The sequence below is a fragment of the Quercus robur genome, chromosome 8, assembly GCF_932294415.1.
Source record: "Quercus robur chromosome 8, dhQueRobu3.1, whole genome shotgun sequence".
Classification (NCBI taxonomy): domain Eukaryota; kingdom Viridiplantae; phylum Streptophyta; class Magnoliopsida; order Fagales; family Fagaceae; genus Quercus; species Quercus robur.
The window spans coordinates 41,937,286-41,951,190 of record NC_065541.1 but is presented as its reverse complement, the minus strand read 5'-3'; the positions used below and the strand labels follow the sequence as shown (position 1 = coordinate 41,951,190).

General features: G+C 39.3%; 1 protein-coding gene across 1 annotated transcript; it reads left to right on the top strand.

The window, feature by feature from the left end:
* The first annotated feature begins 190 nt into the window (after positions 1 to 190).
* On the top strand, positions 191 to 12,106 carry LOC126696301 (wax ester synthase/diacylglycerol acyltransferase 11-like). The gene is made up of 6 exons (XM_050393064.1): positions 191 to 425; positions 1,361 to 1,645; positions 1,979 to 2,105; positions 6,372 to 6,377; positions 10,310 to 10,743; positions 11,831 to 12,106. Exons 2-6 carry the CDS (start codon positions 1,463 to 1,465, stop codon positions 12,104 to 12,106), a joined length of 1,026 nt encoding a protein of 341 aa, XP_050249021.1. The 5' UTR covers positions 191 to 425; positions 1,361 to 1,462.
* The last annotated feature ends 1,799 nt before the right edge of the window (positions 12,107 to 13,905 follow it).

Sequence of the window (13,905 nt, the reverse complement as noted above, 5' to 3'; positions counted from 1 at the left end):
TAACTTTACCAGGCATTGATAATTCCTTTAATCCTTTTGGGTTCATCTTGTAGCTTAGCCCACTAGAGATGACTTGTAATCTAAAGTCATTCCAATCTTAGATTAGAAGTCATTCCAAGCTTTTGGGTAACATACAGGATTAAGGAAGAAGAAAGGAATCCATATAGAGCACGAAGAAACGGCAAGGGGCTATTCTAGGTTGAAGGTCCACATACTGCGGACAAAAACAGTAGACAAAGTAAAACTTCTCATGCCCCAATATCAAGAGAAGCCCTATTCTAGGTTGAGGGTCCACATACTGTGAAATTTTTTTTCTTAAATGCAAAGCATCAGAGAACTCTTACACACTCCTCTGTTAGGAATAGCTCCCTCGCTCAAGTTGGTTGATGTTGATCCAACCTACACTTCCTCTTCAAAAATTTTCAGTACGAATATTTACTATTTGCTCATTCATGTTTGGGATTTTAATTACTACTATCTGTTTACAGCTATATAAGTGCATGTCCTGTAATTTTTATTTCTTTGCTATTTATTTGATATCTTTATTTGTCCCTGTATATCAATTGTATTTTTTTCTTATGAAAAGAGAATACCTTTTTATTTAAAATGTAATTGTTTCCTCTTATTAGCCAAAAAAAAAAAAAAAGTGTACTTTTTAAATGTAATTGTTTGAATTTCCACCACGCATGCATTATCCCTCTCTGCCCTGTCTAACCTTTCAATGTGGACAGTAATGCAAATTAGGTCAAGAAATTCTAGTATCATATAAAAAGTTATAATTTTTGCTACAATTATCTTATGTGACAAATTGTGATTGACTGCTTGTTACTTTCACATGATCCTTATAGAAGTGTTTATTTCATCAATTCTTTCTTCGAAATAGTGTTGATCATCACTTTTTCTCCACCACTTATTGTTTGGTACGTGAACACTTACGACAAAAGTTGTGATTTTTTACATAATTCTAGAATTTTTTATTATGTACTAGGCAAATTAAGATAGCTGAAATCTTTGATGGTCATAAGGGCCCATCTTTGTACCTACGTATGTCTATTTCACCGATTCTTTTTTGAAGATAGTGTTGATCACCATTTTTTCTCTACCATCTATTATTTGGTACGTGAATAATTGTAAAAAAAAAAAAAAAAAAAAAAAATGATTTTTTGATATGATTCTAGATTTTTTTTTTATTATTATTATGTACTAGGAAAATTACGGTAGCCGAAATATTTGATGGTCAGGGCCGATCTTTGTACCTGTCAATGTCATGAATGTTTTTTTCCTATCATAGTACGGTTTAATGTCATTAACAGTTTAATACTTTTTTCTTTTCTTTTTTTGTTTGTGTTTTCTCAAGCAGGGGGAGTATATGCAACAACTTATGAAGCTTTTCATAAAAGAAAAAAAGGAACTTGTGAAGCAAAATAGTTTTCTTTTGTGCTGAGTGATCGCATTATAAATAATGGAGTTCGAGGAAGGATTGGAGCCAGTAACTCCTACTGGACAGTATTTCAACAGCTCTGTGCTGTCAATATCCATTATTGCTGTTATGGAATTTGAGATTCCAATCAACAACCTGCCCTCCATAATGTCATTGCTCAAAGATGTGTTCCTCCCCATCAATCCTCGTTTCTCCTCCATTATGGTGCTCCTCTCTCTCTCTCTCTCTCTCTCTCTCTCTCTCTCTCTCTCTCTCTCTCTCTCTCCTTTTATAATACACTTACAAATTTCTTAATTTCTCAGTTTAATTAGATGAAGTTGTTATACGCGTGCAAAAGCAGTATATGGTTAACTAGCTATGAGAAAGTATTAAGCCTGTAGCATATTTTCGAAGTTGTTTTATTCATTATTTTCTAATTAATTACCTTTCTTCCAGAATACTAAGTTCTTTAATTTTAATAGTATTTAAGCAAAAAGAAGAAGTTATTTTAGCCTATTTCAAAAATGGCACTAATTGGTAGTGAGAATTTGAAAATAGATTACAGGTAAAAAAGGTGAGAAACAATGGAAAAGAGTAGAAGTGAAGCTTGAAGACCACATTAACGTTCCCATTTTCCTTATTGGATTGTCACCTGATTCATATGACAAATATTATGATGACTACTGTAAGGTTGAATTTATTCAACCATCTAATTGGCTTTATTCCGTGCCAAATTTGCTTGTAATTCAGCATTTAGTAACCCTGTATTTAGGTGGGTTTGTTGTAAGGGTAGTGAGTGAGATAGAATGAAGTTTGCTCAAGAGTGTGCAAGAAAACAGAGACTCGCGGCTGGGACTCGCGGGTGACTCGCGGCTGCAAGCCGCCAGAAGCAGCACACGTGCCAAGCATGCTGGAAATGAACAGTCATGCTAGCTGGAGCACTACAGGACAAAACAGGACAACTGGCCATACGGTTAACTCGCGACTGGATCTCGCGACTTAGTCAAGCCGCGAGGTCAAGCCGCGAGCCACCCCTGTTTTGTAAAACCTGACGTTTCACATTCCTCTCCCACTCCAGTATAAATACCCCTTTTACCCACGATTGAAAGAGAGCTTCCAGAGAGAATTTTGTGAGAGAAACCCTAAAGAAAAACAAGATTGTTTCACCCACAATCTCTACCTTAGAGTCTCTTCAAATTCCCCTACTCTCTTCCTCTCCATTGTCAAATCCTTGAGAGGCATTATACCAAACCTGGTTCTCACCATCATCATCACTGTGAGACAGTTGTTTGGATTTCTGGGAAGCAGTTAGGAAGGAACCAATCTTCATTGGTTGATGCTATGGTCTAGTAGCGGAATCCAGGAAGCTAGAAAAGAAAAAGGTTCGGCGCAACCTCGTTGGAGCAAGAAGCTTGGAGGGCTTAGGTGCACTGGGTAGATTAGGCTTGGAGGGTCTATTGCTGTCCTTGTATCCCAACTGTATTTTCTAGTGGATTGATTACCGCTTGGAGGGCGGCGGAGAGGTTTTTCGCTGAGGACTTCGGTTTCCTCTTCGATAACACATCGCGTGTTGTCTTTGTGTTTGCATCTTCCTTCCTCTCTATCTTTGCCTTTATATTATCTGCTGTGGTTTTATTTTGTTATGGCTTAGATAGTATTTAACCAATTTCGTATTATAGCATGTGTTAAGTTTCCGCACACTAGTTGTTTGACATATTGCTTGTATTGGTTAAGTTGTATTTTGGGGGTCTAAACGTTCAAAGGTGTTTTGTACACGTTTTTGAACTTTCAATTGGTATCAGAGCGGGTACACTGCTATTGGTTTCATTACCATTATGTGATCCTTGACTCCCTTTTGAGATGGATAGGTCTCAATCCCTAAATGCACCTCCATATATTGATAGTAGTAATTATGCTTTTTGGAAGGTTCGCATGAGAGCTTTTCTGTGTTCTATTGATAAATCCGTTTGGGATGCTGTTGAGATTGGTTGGACCAAACCTGAGGCAGCCAAATCCACATGGGATAAGGCAGCACTTACTGCATCTAATGCTAACAGTAAAGCACTCAATGCTATTTTCTGTGGTGTGTCTCCAGATGAATTTCACAGGATTTCTCACATTACCATTGCCAAAGAAGCATGGGAGATTCTGGAAACCACTTATGAAGGCACGAAGAAAGTGAAAGACACCAAGTTACAAATGCTGACCACTCGGTTTGAGGAGCTCAAAATGAGTGAGGATGAGTCTTTTGACTCTTTCTATGGGAAGCTAAATGAGGTGGTTGTCAGTAAGTTCAACTTGGGGGAGAAAACGGAGGACTCAAAGATTGTAAGGAAGATCCTTTGATCATTGCCGGAAAGTTTTCGTGCTAAAGTGACAGCAATTGAAGAGAGCAAGGACCTTGATGACATCAAAGTACAGGAGCTGGTTGGTTCTCTGCAGACTTATGAGATGTCGCTGCCCAATCAACGGAAGAGTAAATCTCTTGCTCTAAAGACCATTAATGAGAAGGTGGAAGATCAAGACTCATCGGGAGAAGATGTGGTTGACAAAGATGTAGCCTACCTTGTCAAAAATTTCAGAAAGTTTTTGAAATTCAAAAATAATGGCAAATTTGATGATAAAAGAAAATTCCAAAGTTCTGGAAGGGAGAAGAGGGATTTCAAAAAGAAAGATGGAAAAGAATCCCAACCCACACAAGGTGTCACTTGTTTCGAATGTAACGGGCATGGACACTTTAAGAAGGAATGTCCGAATTATTTGAAATCGAAAGGTAAAGTGTATGCCACGACCTTGAGTGACTCGGATTCGTTTGACTCAGAATCTGAAGAGAGCTGTGATGGAGAGGGGAACTATTCAGCTTTTATGACTATTGCTCATGTTGAGTCTTCGGATGAGTTAAATCTGCTTGTGCGAGACCTTGGAGAACATAGTGATGATGAATCACTAGGAATTGTTGAAGAATCAGATGCTGAAGAAAATGAAAGCACAGCAAATCTTCAAGAGAATTATAACTCACTCTTGGAGAAGTCGGGTGAGCACACAAGGGTGGCCAAGGCTGCTGTGAGAAAAATGAAGAAGGCTGAGGAGGACTACAAAAGTCTCCTAATTCGATATAGGGAGGCCAAATGTGAGATAGAAACACTGAATGGTGAGTTGTCCGAAGCTTACACAAAAGTGAGATTTCTTGAGAATGAGGTTGTGCAAGCGAATGCTAAAATAGAGAGGGTCACCACCAAGAAGCTAGATGATGTTATATCATCTCAAAAGAGCTTTTCAGACAAATCCGGATTAGGATATACCGGAGGAAGTAGTTCATCTGGAAATGTCACTAAAGAAGTGAAGTTTGTAAAGGCCAAAGATCCAGTTGTAGCTGACCTTACTGGTGAGAAGCTCGAGGTGGAGGAGAAGAAGAATGTGGTGAACCAACGGATGCTGAATCCCCGTAATCAATCTGTGGGTAGGTCTGAATCTCGTGCCAAGTCACATCCACGACCACAAAGAGGTCCTAGAGGAACTTATGTGTGCCATTATTGCGGACTTCAAGGGCATACTCGACCAAATTGCCAAAAGCTGAGAGCAAAGAACAGTGCAACTCCTCAAAGGTCAGGAGGACCCAGAAATGATAGGAGAATTTGGGCAGGTGATCAATCTAGAGATCAAAATGGAGATCCTGGAATGATGAACGTGATGAAGATGATTGGTGCATTCACCAACTGCTTGGAAAGCTTCTCACGAAGGTTTGAAAGCCCTAACTCCCGTACCCAATCCTATAAGGAAATCACCCCAAACGCAAGTGACGTGTGGGTGAAAAAGGGTACTCATGCATAAGCATTACAACATGTCTATGCATTAATACTTCCTATGCTTTGTGACAATGTTTGTTTGGTTTGCTTGTTGTTTGTTGATGTTGGTTGTTTGCTTGTCTTCTTGTGAATATTTTTAATTTTTGTTTTATCAATCTTTTTGTTTCTTGTGTCAAAAATCCAAAAATTACATAAAAATTAGAAAATCAAAAAGCTTGATTAACTTTGTTGAGTCTTGTCTCAAAACTTGTTTTGCCTTGTACCTTTGTGCTAATGGCTTTGTGCATTTTCGAGCATTGCTTGTTTTCATGCACTCATATCACTGTGGGAAAAATTTTGAAATCTGTATGATTGTTGTAAATAGATCTTCAAACTTGACATGAATGATTAGTGAATGGTTATGTTGATCTTGAGACATGCATAGACTTGTGTCTATATATCTTCCCACTTTTTATTTTTGTTTTGCTAAAAAGAGCTCACCAAATGTAAATCTCCAAATGAAAAGAGATATTGAGCTGCAAAAGCCTGTCGCACATTCTAGTATTTGACTAGGAAAAAGGGTAAGCGACCTTATATTAAAGTGAATGTTTATTCAAAAAGGCCAAAGGCCTGTTCTTTAAGATGAAATGTCAAATATCACTCTCACAATGAGAGGTGATTGCCTCAAAAAGATCAAAAAGATCAAATGTTATGATTGAAAGTGGAGTCAAATGATAAGCTCCAAGTTATGTTATCAAGTTGTGTGGGAGGTCATATATACATATTTCTATAATTGAGATGGGTCACATGATCTAGTGCTAATTGTGTATGCCTTGGCTGAATTGATTATTGAAGCTTCACATTGGACGAAAGACTATCTCATTGTTGATATCCACACACAACACACAAGTTTATGTTCAATAAATGCCATATTCATTTGTGTGATTGTACTTGATGAAATGTGTTTTCACATGCTCAATCTTTGTTAATTCAAGCACAAAAAGATTTTTGAGTGTTTTAGGTGTTTTTGGAAAGTATTTTATTTGAAAAATCTGAAAATTTCAAAAATCCAATTTTGCCCTGTTTTGGCGGCTCAGTCGCGGGTATGTCAAGTCGCGAGCCTCAGTCGCATCTTCGCTGGTCATTTTTGGCGACTTGTTCGCGAGTGGAAGGTCCAGTCGCGAGATTCACTCAGAGATTTTCGCGGCTCAGCTCGCGACTCACTCGCGGGTAGACCTTCCAGTCGCGAAAAACACTTAGAAAAATTTTTCAAAATTTTGTTCTTGAGTGCTTTGGCGGCTTGAGCTGGCGACTGTGTGACGACTTAATCAAGTCGCGAAAAACGCGTGTTTAGCAGAAACAGGAGCAGTTTTTAAACCTCTTTTCAGTTTTTCCCTCGAACTTTTGTGACTGTTCATCTTCTCTCTATACTATCTCCCTCCCAAACACTCCGTGCTCCCATTTCCAATCTCCATTGTTGCATTCTTGTAGCTCAAAATCTTCAAGTCACAGGTATGGGTTTTCAGTTTTGCACTCTTTTCTACTTGATTTTGTGTTTTTCCCCTTTGATTTTTCGCATATGTTTGTGATTTAGAAATGGGTTTGTGTTTCGGATTTTGCTCTTTGTTCATGCTTAGCTTGTGGTTGCTGTTGCTAAAGTTTGTGTTGATGATAGTCGTTTCCTTTTTGATCTTCATCCTGTGCTTAGCTTAGTGTGTCTTTTATTTTATCTGATCTTGAGCTGTTGTGTTGTTCCAAAATGTTCCGTTGGATATTGTGTGTTTTTACTGTGCTGAATATGCTTGTTCTAGTGTGTTAATCTGTTGGGAGCTTCTGTTAGCCTCAAAATACTGATTGTGTGTCATATCATTTTTCCATTATCTGTCTCAATGACATATATCTGCCTTTAGGATAGTTTCTCCATGTTGTTCATGTGTTTCCTATCCTAGGCTTGGTTTTTCCATGTGATTGATCTAAGTAGCTTATTGTTTAAGTGTTCAAAGTTCATTTGTATGGTTGATATCTATTTGTTAATTACATGGTACTGACTGGTTATGCACATATATTGTTCTATGTTGTTGTGGCGTTCACAGATGGCTCCCTCACCTCAGAAGAAGAAATCTACTGCAAAGAAGACTGACAAAAGATTAAAAATAGATTCTAAACTGTTTAGGTCAGTTCATCACTTTGAGAGATACAAGGATAACTTCTTGAATGCAGGAATTATTCAAGAGAGATTTGTAGATTTGGAGGACTTAAGACAAACCTTTATCCCCAGTTGTTTTGAGGGAAGAGGATGGGAAAAGCTTCTGAGTGATTTCCCTGTTGTGTGTGAACCCCTGATTAGGGAGTTTTACTCAAATGCTGTGATAAAGGAGAATGAATTGAGTTGCTGGGTTAGAGGTAAAGAATTCGTTTTGGATGCACATGTCATTGATGATGCATTAGGGCTTGAAGGATTAGATGATGAAGAATTTATCAATTACAAGGATAGGAGTGTTTCTATTGAAACAGTTCAACAAAGGATAGGTGGGCAAAAAGAAGGGAAATGTTTGAATACCACTGCCTTTCCAGTGGACATGAGGTGCCTTACAATAATCATGATGCTTAACCTCTATCCCATTAAGAAATTGACTACAATCAATTGTGCTAGAGCAGTTTTTCTGATGGATCTCAAAGAAAAGAATTTCATAGACATAAGTTCCCACATATATGACACCATTGTGGATGAGACTAGAACAACCTCTAGGCCTAAATTGATCTTTCCCAGTTTGCTAATGAGGATTTTTAGAAGGAAGGGTGTTCCAATCCCTCAAGACATCAGTCACATGTCCACACCCTCTGCAATTAACAAGCTTACCTGCAAAAGGATAAGTGTTAGGCTTCCAGGAAAAGAAGATGATGGTGATGAAGGAGAGGGTGTCCCAATGGAGACTGAAGCAGAGGCTGCAGGGCATACATCAACCTCAACACCCAGGAGGAGTGGCAAAAGGTCTAGAGCTTCAACCTCTTCAGATACACCTCCAGATGCTTTCCAAATCATTCTGGAAAGACTTGATGGGATCAGGGAAGTCCAGACTGAGCACTCTGAGCGGATGAGAGCCATGCAGGACCAGATTGATGTCTTGTCTGCAAAACTTGACAGCTTCACCACTCAGCATAACCAGTGACCCTTTGGCCATTCCGGTCAAAAAGGGGGAGATGTCATTGATGATGAAAAGCAGAAAAGCAAATCTTAAGGGGGAGTAATGTGTTGAGGGGGAGTTGTCATAGTTATCAAATTCAGAAACTTTGTTTATATATGCTTATGTTTTTGGGTATTTTGTGTATAGTTGTTTCTAACTTATTACTTATACTCTTGGCTTAAATTTAAACTTTAATATATTTTGATGATGTTATTCAGGATGTTTTTTGTGTTTGTACCCATGTGCTTTTGTAAGCTTTTAGGGTTAATGTTTTATGCATAGTTTGTAGGCTTTATGGTATGTACCTTGCTTAATGCAGCCTTTATGCTATGTTGAAATCAGTACTTTAATCTAAATGTTCTGCATTTTGGTTTATCTACTGTCACTCTTGTGCCCTTGTAGGATTGTTCCTAGATGCATATGCCTTGTGTGTTATGCATTGGTTGAGTGTTGAGCATAAAAGTGTCTTGCCTTGTGCTTGTTAACTTGTATGTCCTTGTGTTCATTCCAAGTGTGAATGAGCACTGTGATCACTAGCTTGTGGTGTTCACTTGGTTGATCAAGCCATGGTTTGTTTATTAACTCCATCTTTGCTTGATCTCATATTGCTTGTTTCATATGCATTTATAATTTTCTGCTTACAATGATCATGGTGTATTGTTGTGTTTCAGGAGTATTATGTTCATATGATTCAAGTGCTTCACAGCTTCTAGAGTTACGTGTGAGTGAGTTTTGTTCAATTGTTCCCAACTCACATGTTAAGTCTAGAGTCTATTTTAGGGTTTTGTCACGGAATAGCCAAAGGGGGAGATTGTAAGGTTGAATTTATTCAACCATCTAATTGGCTTTATTCTGTGCCAAATTTGCTTGTAATTCAGCATTTAGTAACCCTGTATTTAGGTGGGTTTGTTGTAAGGGTAGTGAGTGAGATAGAGTGAAGTTTGCTCAAGAGTGTGCAAGAAAACAGAGACTCGCGGCTGGGACTCGCGGGTGACTCGCGGCTGCAAGCCGCCAGAAGCAGCACACGTGCCAAGCATGCTGGAAGATGAACAGTCATGCTAGCTGGAGCACTACAGGACAAAACAGGACAACTGGCCATACGGTTAACTCGCGACTGGATCTCGCGACTTAGTCAAGCCGCTAGCCACCCCTGTTTTGTAAAACCTGACGTTTCACATTCCTCTCCCACTCCAGTATAAATACTCCTTTTACCCACGATTGAAAGAGAGCTTCCAGAGAAAATTTTGTGAGAGAAACCCTAAAGAAAAACAAGATTGTTTCACCCACAATCTCTACTTTAGAGTCTCTTCAAATTCCCCTACTCTCTTCCTCTCCATTGTCAAATCCTTGAGAGGCATTATACCAAACCTGGTTCTCACCATCATCATCACTGTGAGACAGTTGTTTGGATTTCTGGGAAGCAGTTAGGAAGGAACCAATCTTCATTGGTTGATGCTATGGTCTAGTAGCGGAATCCAGGAAGCTAGAAAAGAAAAAGATTCGACGCAACCTCGTTGGAGCAAGAAGCTTGGAGGGCTTAGGTGCACTGGGTAGATTAGGCTTGGAGGGTCTATTGCTGTCCTTGTATCCCAACTGTATTTTCTAGTGGATTGATTACCGCTTGGAGGGCGGCGGAGAGGTTTTTAGCCGAGGACTTCGGTTTCCTCTTCGATAACACATCGCGTGTTGTCTTTGTGTTTGCATCTTCCTTCCTCTCTATCTTTGCCTTTATATTATCTGCTGTGGTTTTATTTTGTTATGGCTTAGATAGTATTTAACCAATTTCGTATTATAGCATGTGTTAAGTTTCCGCACACTAGTTGTTTGACATATTGCTTGTATTGGTTAAGTTGTATTTTGGGGGTCTAAACGTTCAAAGGTATTTTGTTTACGTTTTTGAACTTTCAACTACATTTCAGAGATAGCGATGAACCAGTTTCCACAAAACAAACCACTATGGGAAATTCACGTTATTAAATATCCAACAAGCAATGCAGCTGGTACCATCATATTCAATCTTCACCATGCTCTTGGTGATGGTTACTCTCTCATGGGTGCACTTCTTTCTAGTCTGCAAAGAGCTGATAATCCTTCTCAGCCCTTAACATTTCCTTTTAGCCAACGCTCAGAGTCAAAAAGTGATAGATTAAGCAGAGGGGTGTCCCAACTCTTTTCCTTAATCTTTAATACTATATATGATTTTGGATGGAGCGTGTTAAAGAGCAATTTGATTGAAGATGATCGAACTCCGATAAGGTCTGGGGAAAAAGGAGTGGAGCTTCGACCAATTACAATATCAACTATGACATTCTCTCTCGATCATATCAAATTTATTAAGGACAAGCTTGGAGTGGTAAGATCAACACACACACAAACACGCACATGCGTTTGCAATAATTATACACTTCATTTCACATATGCCATATTAACATGCTATGATGGGATCTGGTACGCTAGTAGCTGTGAATGAAACCCTACATACATTTTATTGTTTGTTCAACAGTTCCAAGGCACACGTTTGTTCATCTTTTCAATAGAGTTTTTTAATTTTTTAAATATTGAAATATGAATCAATTTCATTCGCATATCAATCTTGGTATGTACTGTCTACATCCAATCAATTTACCCAAGAGATCAGCCGATGGGTAAAAGGTGGTTGGCTGCATATATATACTCAAGAGGTTTATTTATTCCTCATCTAGGAGTGTCCACTAATCATGTTTTTTTGCACAACTGTACTTAGTCCTAGAATTCCAAACCTACTGTTAACTAATGGAACTCATGTTATCAACAAGAGCAATTACATCAGTTTACTTAAAATTTTCTCCTTATTTTAGAATAAAAACTTATTTTTTATTTTAATTAATCACTTTTTAAAACACCTACATCAAATTTCCTATTCTAAACCCTATTTCATTTAAATATTATTCATCTCTTTTTTTTTTTTTTTTTCCTTTCACTTTTCAAAACACAAATTTTACTTTATCACAATTGCCACAATACAAAAACTACTAAAATATTGATTTGGAGAATGAAAATTTTCTTTGTCACAATTACCATAATACAAAAACTACTAAAATATTGATTTGGAGAATGAACGTTGCTCCCTAAATATAGGGAGCAATTGTAGCAAAACCCCAAAATATAGAAAGGATGGGAAAGCTAATGTGGGGTGCTTTTTGGGTTTTCTTCCCTTACTCTATTTTAGAGAGACTTATGCCATTGCTCTAAGTTATCAGATTTTCGATGGTTATATCAAATTTTTATTTCTCTTGCTCACCTAGAAAACACTATATTTTCTTCTTCTTTTCTTCATATTTTTCCATTCATTCAATATTGTCAGATGATTGGACTAAAATTTGAAAAGCTTGTTTTCATTTGGCTTTTTGGTGAGAATTAGTTTATTTTTACTCAATTGAATAATATATTCTCAAGTGCAGACCATAAATGATGTAATTACTGGTATAATCTTCTTTGGCACCCGGTTATATATGCAAGAGATTAGCCAGAAATCATGCAAAGCGGATTCCACAGCAATAGTGTTTCTCAGTACAAGGATAGTTAGGGGCTACAAGTCTGTCAAAGAGATGATCAAACCTAAATCCGATACACCATGGGGAAACCAGTTTGGTCTCTTACATGTATCAATACCAAAGTTTACAAATCTAAAATCCTCAAACCCCCTTGAGTTTGTTTTTGTTAGAGATATATATTAGACATATTGGCCCAATGTAATAGGCCCAAGCCCATTCCTGCTTGCACTAGTAGTCTAGGGTTTAGTCGCCTATATATACTCATGTTAGGGTTCATTGTAACATAGGAGGTTATTGTACTACACTCTCATACAATAAAGATGTAGCCCTTAAGGGATTCCTCCATGGATGTAGGCCGTAAGGCTGAACCACGTAACCCTTGTGTTCTCAGTGTTCCTCCTCTATGCTTCCTCTTCCGCATCTACTCTAGCATACACAACATGATATAACACATCGCGTTGCTAATATTTAACATGGTATCAGAGCCAAACTCCGTTCTTGGCATCAAACAAATATCTCTAGCAAACAAAAAAGATTCTCACGTGCACACCGCCAACAGAAGTCACGCATGCTTCTCTGCTGGATCTAGACTCCACGGCATCTCGCAGCCACCGTGGCGCAGTGCTGTGTCCAAGATCCACAAACTCAAGCAAACCCGTGACATCAATCTCAGATCTATGCAACTTCAAGCTTCGCCTGATGAAACCAACACCACAGACGTGCTCCAAGATCTCCCGCAACCAAAACCCAGAAATCCGGTCACACGAAGCCTTGCCACGTACCTCCACGCGCCTCCGTAGCCTCTGGAAAATCTCCCACGCGCCGCCATAGAATCCTGACTTCTAGATCGTATTCTGGGCGCACGCGCCACCCAATCAGCCTCCCCGTCCGCCGATCTACGAAACCTGCGATTCCGGCCCTCATCTGAGATTACACGCGCTCTCACGCGCTTCCAGGATTTCTGGCTTCTCCTCCACGCGCCGGTGACGCTGTCACGCGCATTCCACGCGCCGGAAAACTCCTGCTGACGTCATCTGACGTCACCGGATGACCTCATCGATCCACGTCAGCAGCCACGCAAGCACGGCCACATTAGCCCTAGTACACGTCAGCGACACGTCATCAGCCACGTCAGCAGTGTCGTCTCGTCAGCACCACGTCGTTGACCCGGACCGACCCGACCCGGACCACCCGGATCTGACCCGTGAGCACTTTTGACCCTGCTTGTACTAGTAGTCTAGGGTTTAATCGCCTATATATACTCATGTTAGGGTTCATTGTAACACAGGTTATTGTACTACACTCTTATACACAATAAAGATGTAGCCTTTAAGGGATTCCTCCGTGGATGTAAACCGTCAAGGCTGAACCACGTAACCCTCGTGTTCTTAATGTTCCTATTATATGCTTCCCCTTCCGCATCCATTCTAGCATACACAACATGATATGACACATCTCTATGCTAATATTCAACACCCACACCAACGTTGGCCCTCCAAACTTAACCAATCTTCCTCAGCACAAAGGTTGTGTGATATCCAATTTCACATGAACTCTAATGTACTTCCCAGGAGAATAGTCGTCGCTAGGATGTCCACCTCTTCAACTTCGCCCAACGTCCTTCCAATCCGCTCACCAGTTTCCTTAGTCATTCTTCTGGCCGGGATGTCATGAAACTAAACCCAAAAACTAGTCTTCTCAAAACTAATATTTTGTATGCGTTCCTCCTCGCCCAATTTGTATACTGCTAAGAGATACTTATCAAAAGACCGTGGACCATTAGTCAAAACGCGAACCATGTCAGTCTCATCTACAAATAAAAAGATTGCTTTATTTTTTTGTAGATCACAAACCTCAAAACTTAAATCTGTCTTCCAAGTGCTTTTCAATGTATTTGCCACAGCTTCAAAGTTTACTCTCCTTTACGTGAAAAACTTGGCCACAGTTGCTGCCCCTTCAACCAAATCTGTGTTGTGGAGGTC

Coding starts and splice junctions, on each gene's coding strand:
- LOC126696301 (XM_050393064.1), top strand. CDS start 1,463: ATGGAGTTCGAGGAAGGATTGGAGCCAGTAACTCCTACTGGACAGTAT. Junction 1,646..1,978: donor CTCGTTTCTCCTCCATTATG/GTGCTCCTCTCT, acceptor ATTTGAAAATAG/ATTACAGGTAAAAAAGGTGA. Junction 10,744..11,830: donor TTAAGGACAAGCTTGGAGTG/GTAAGATCAACA, acceptor TCTCAAGTGCAG/ACCATAAATGATGTAATTAC.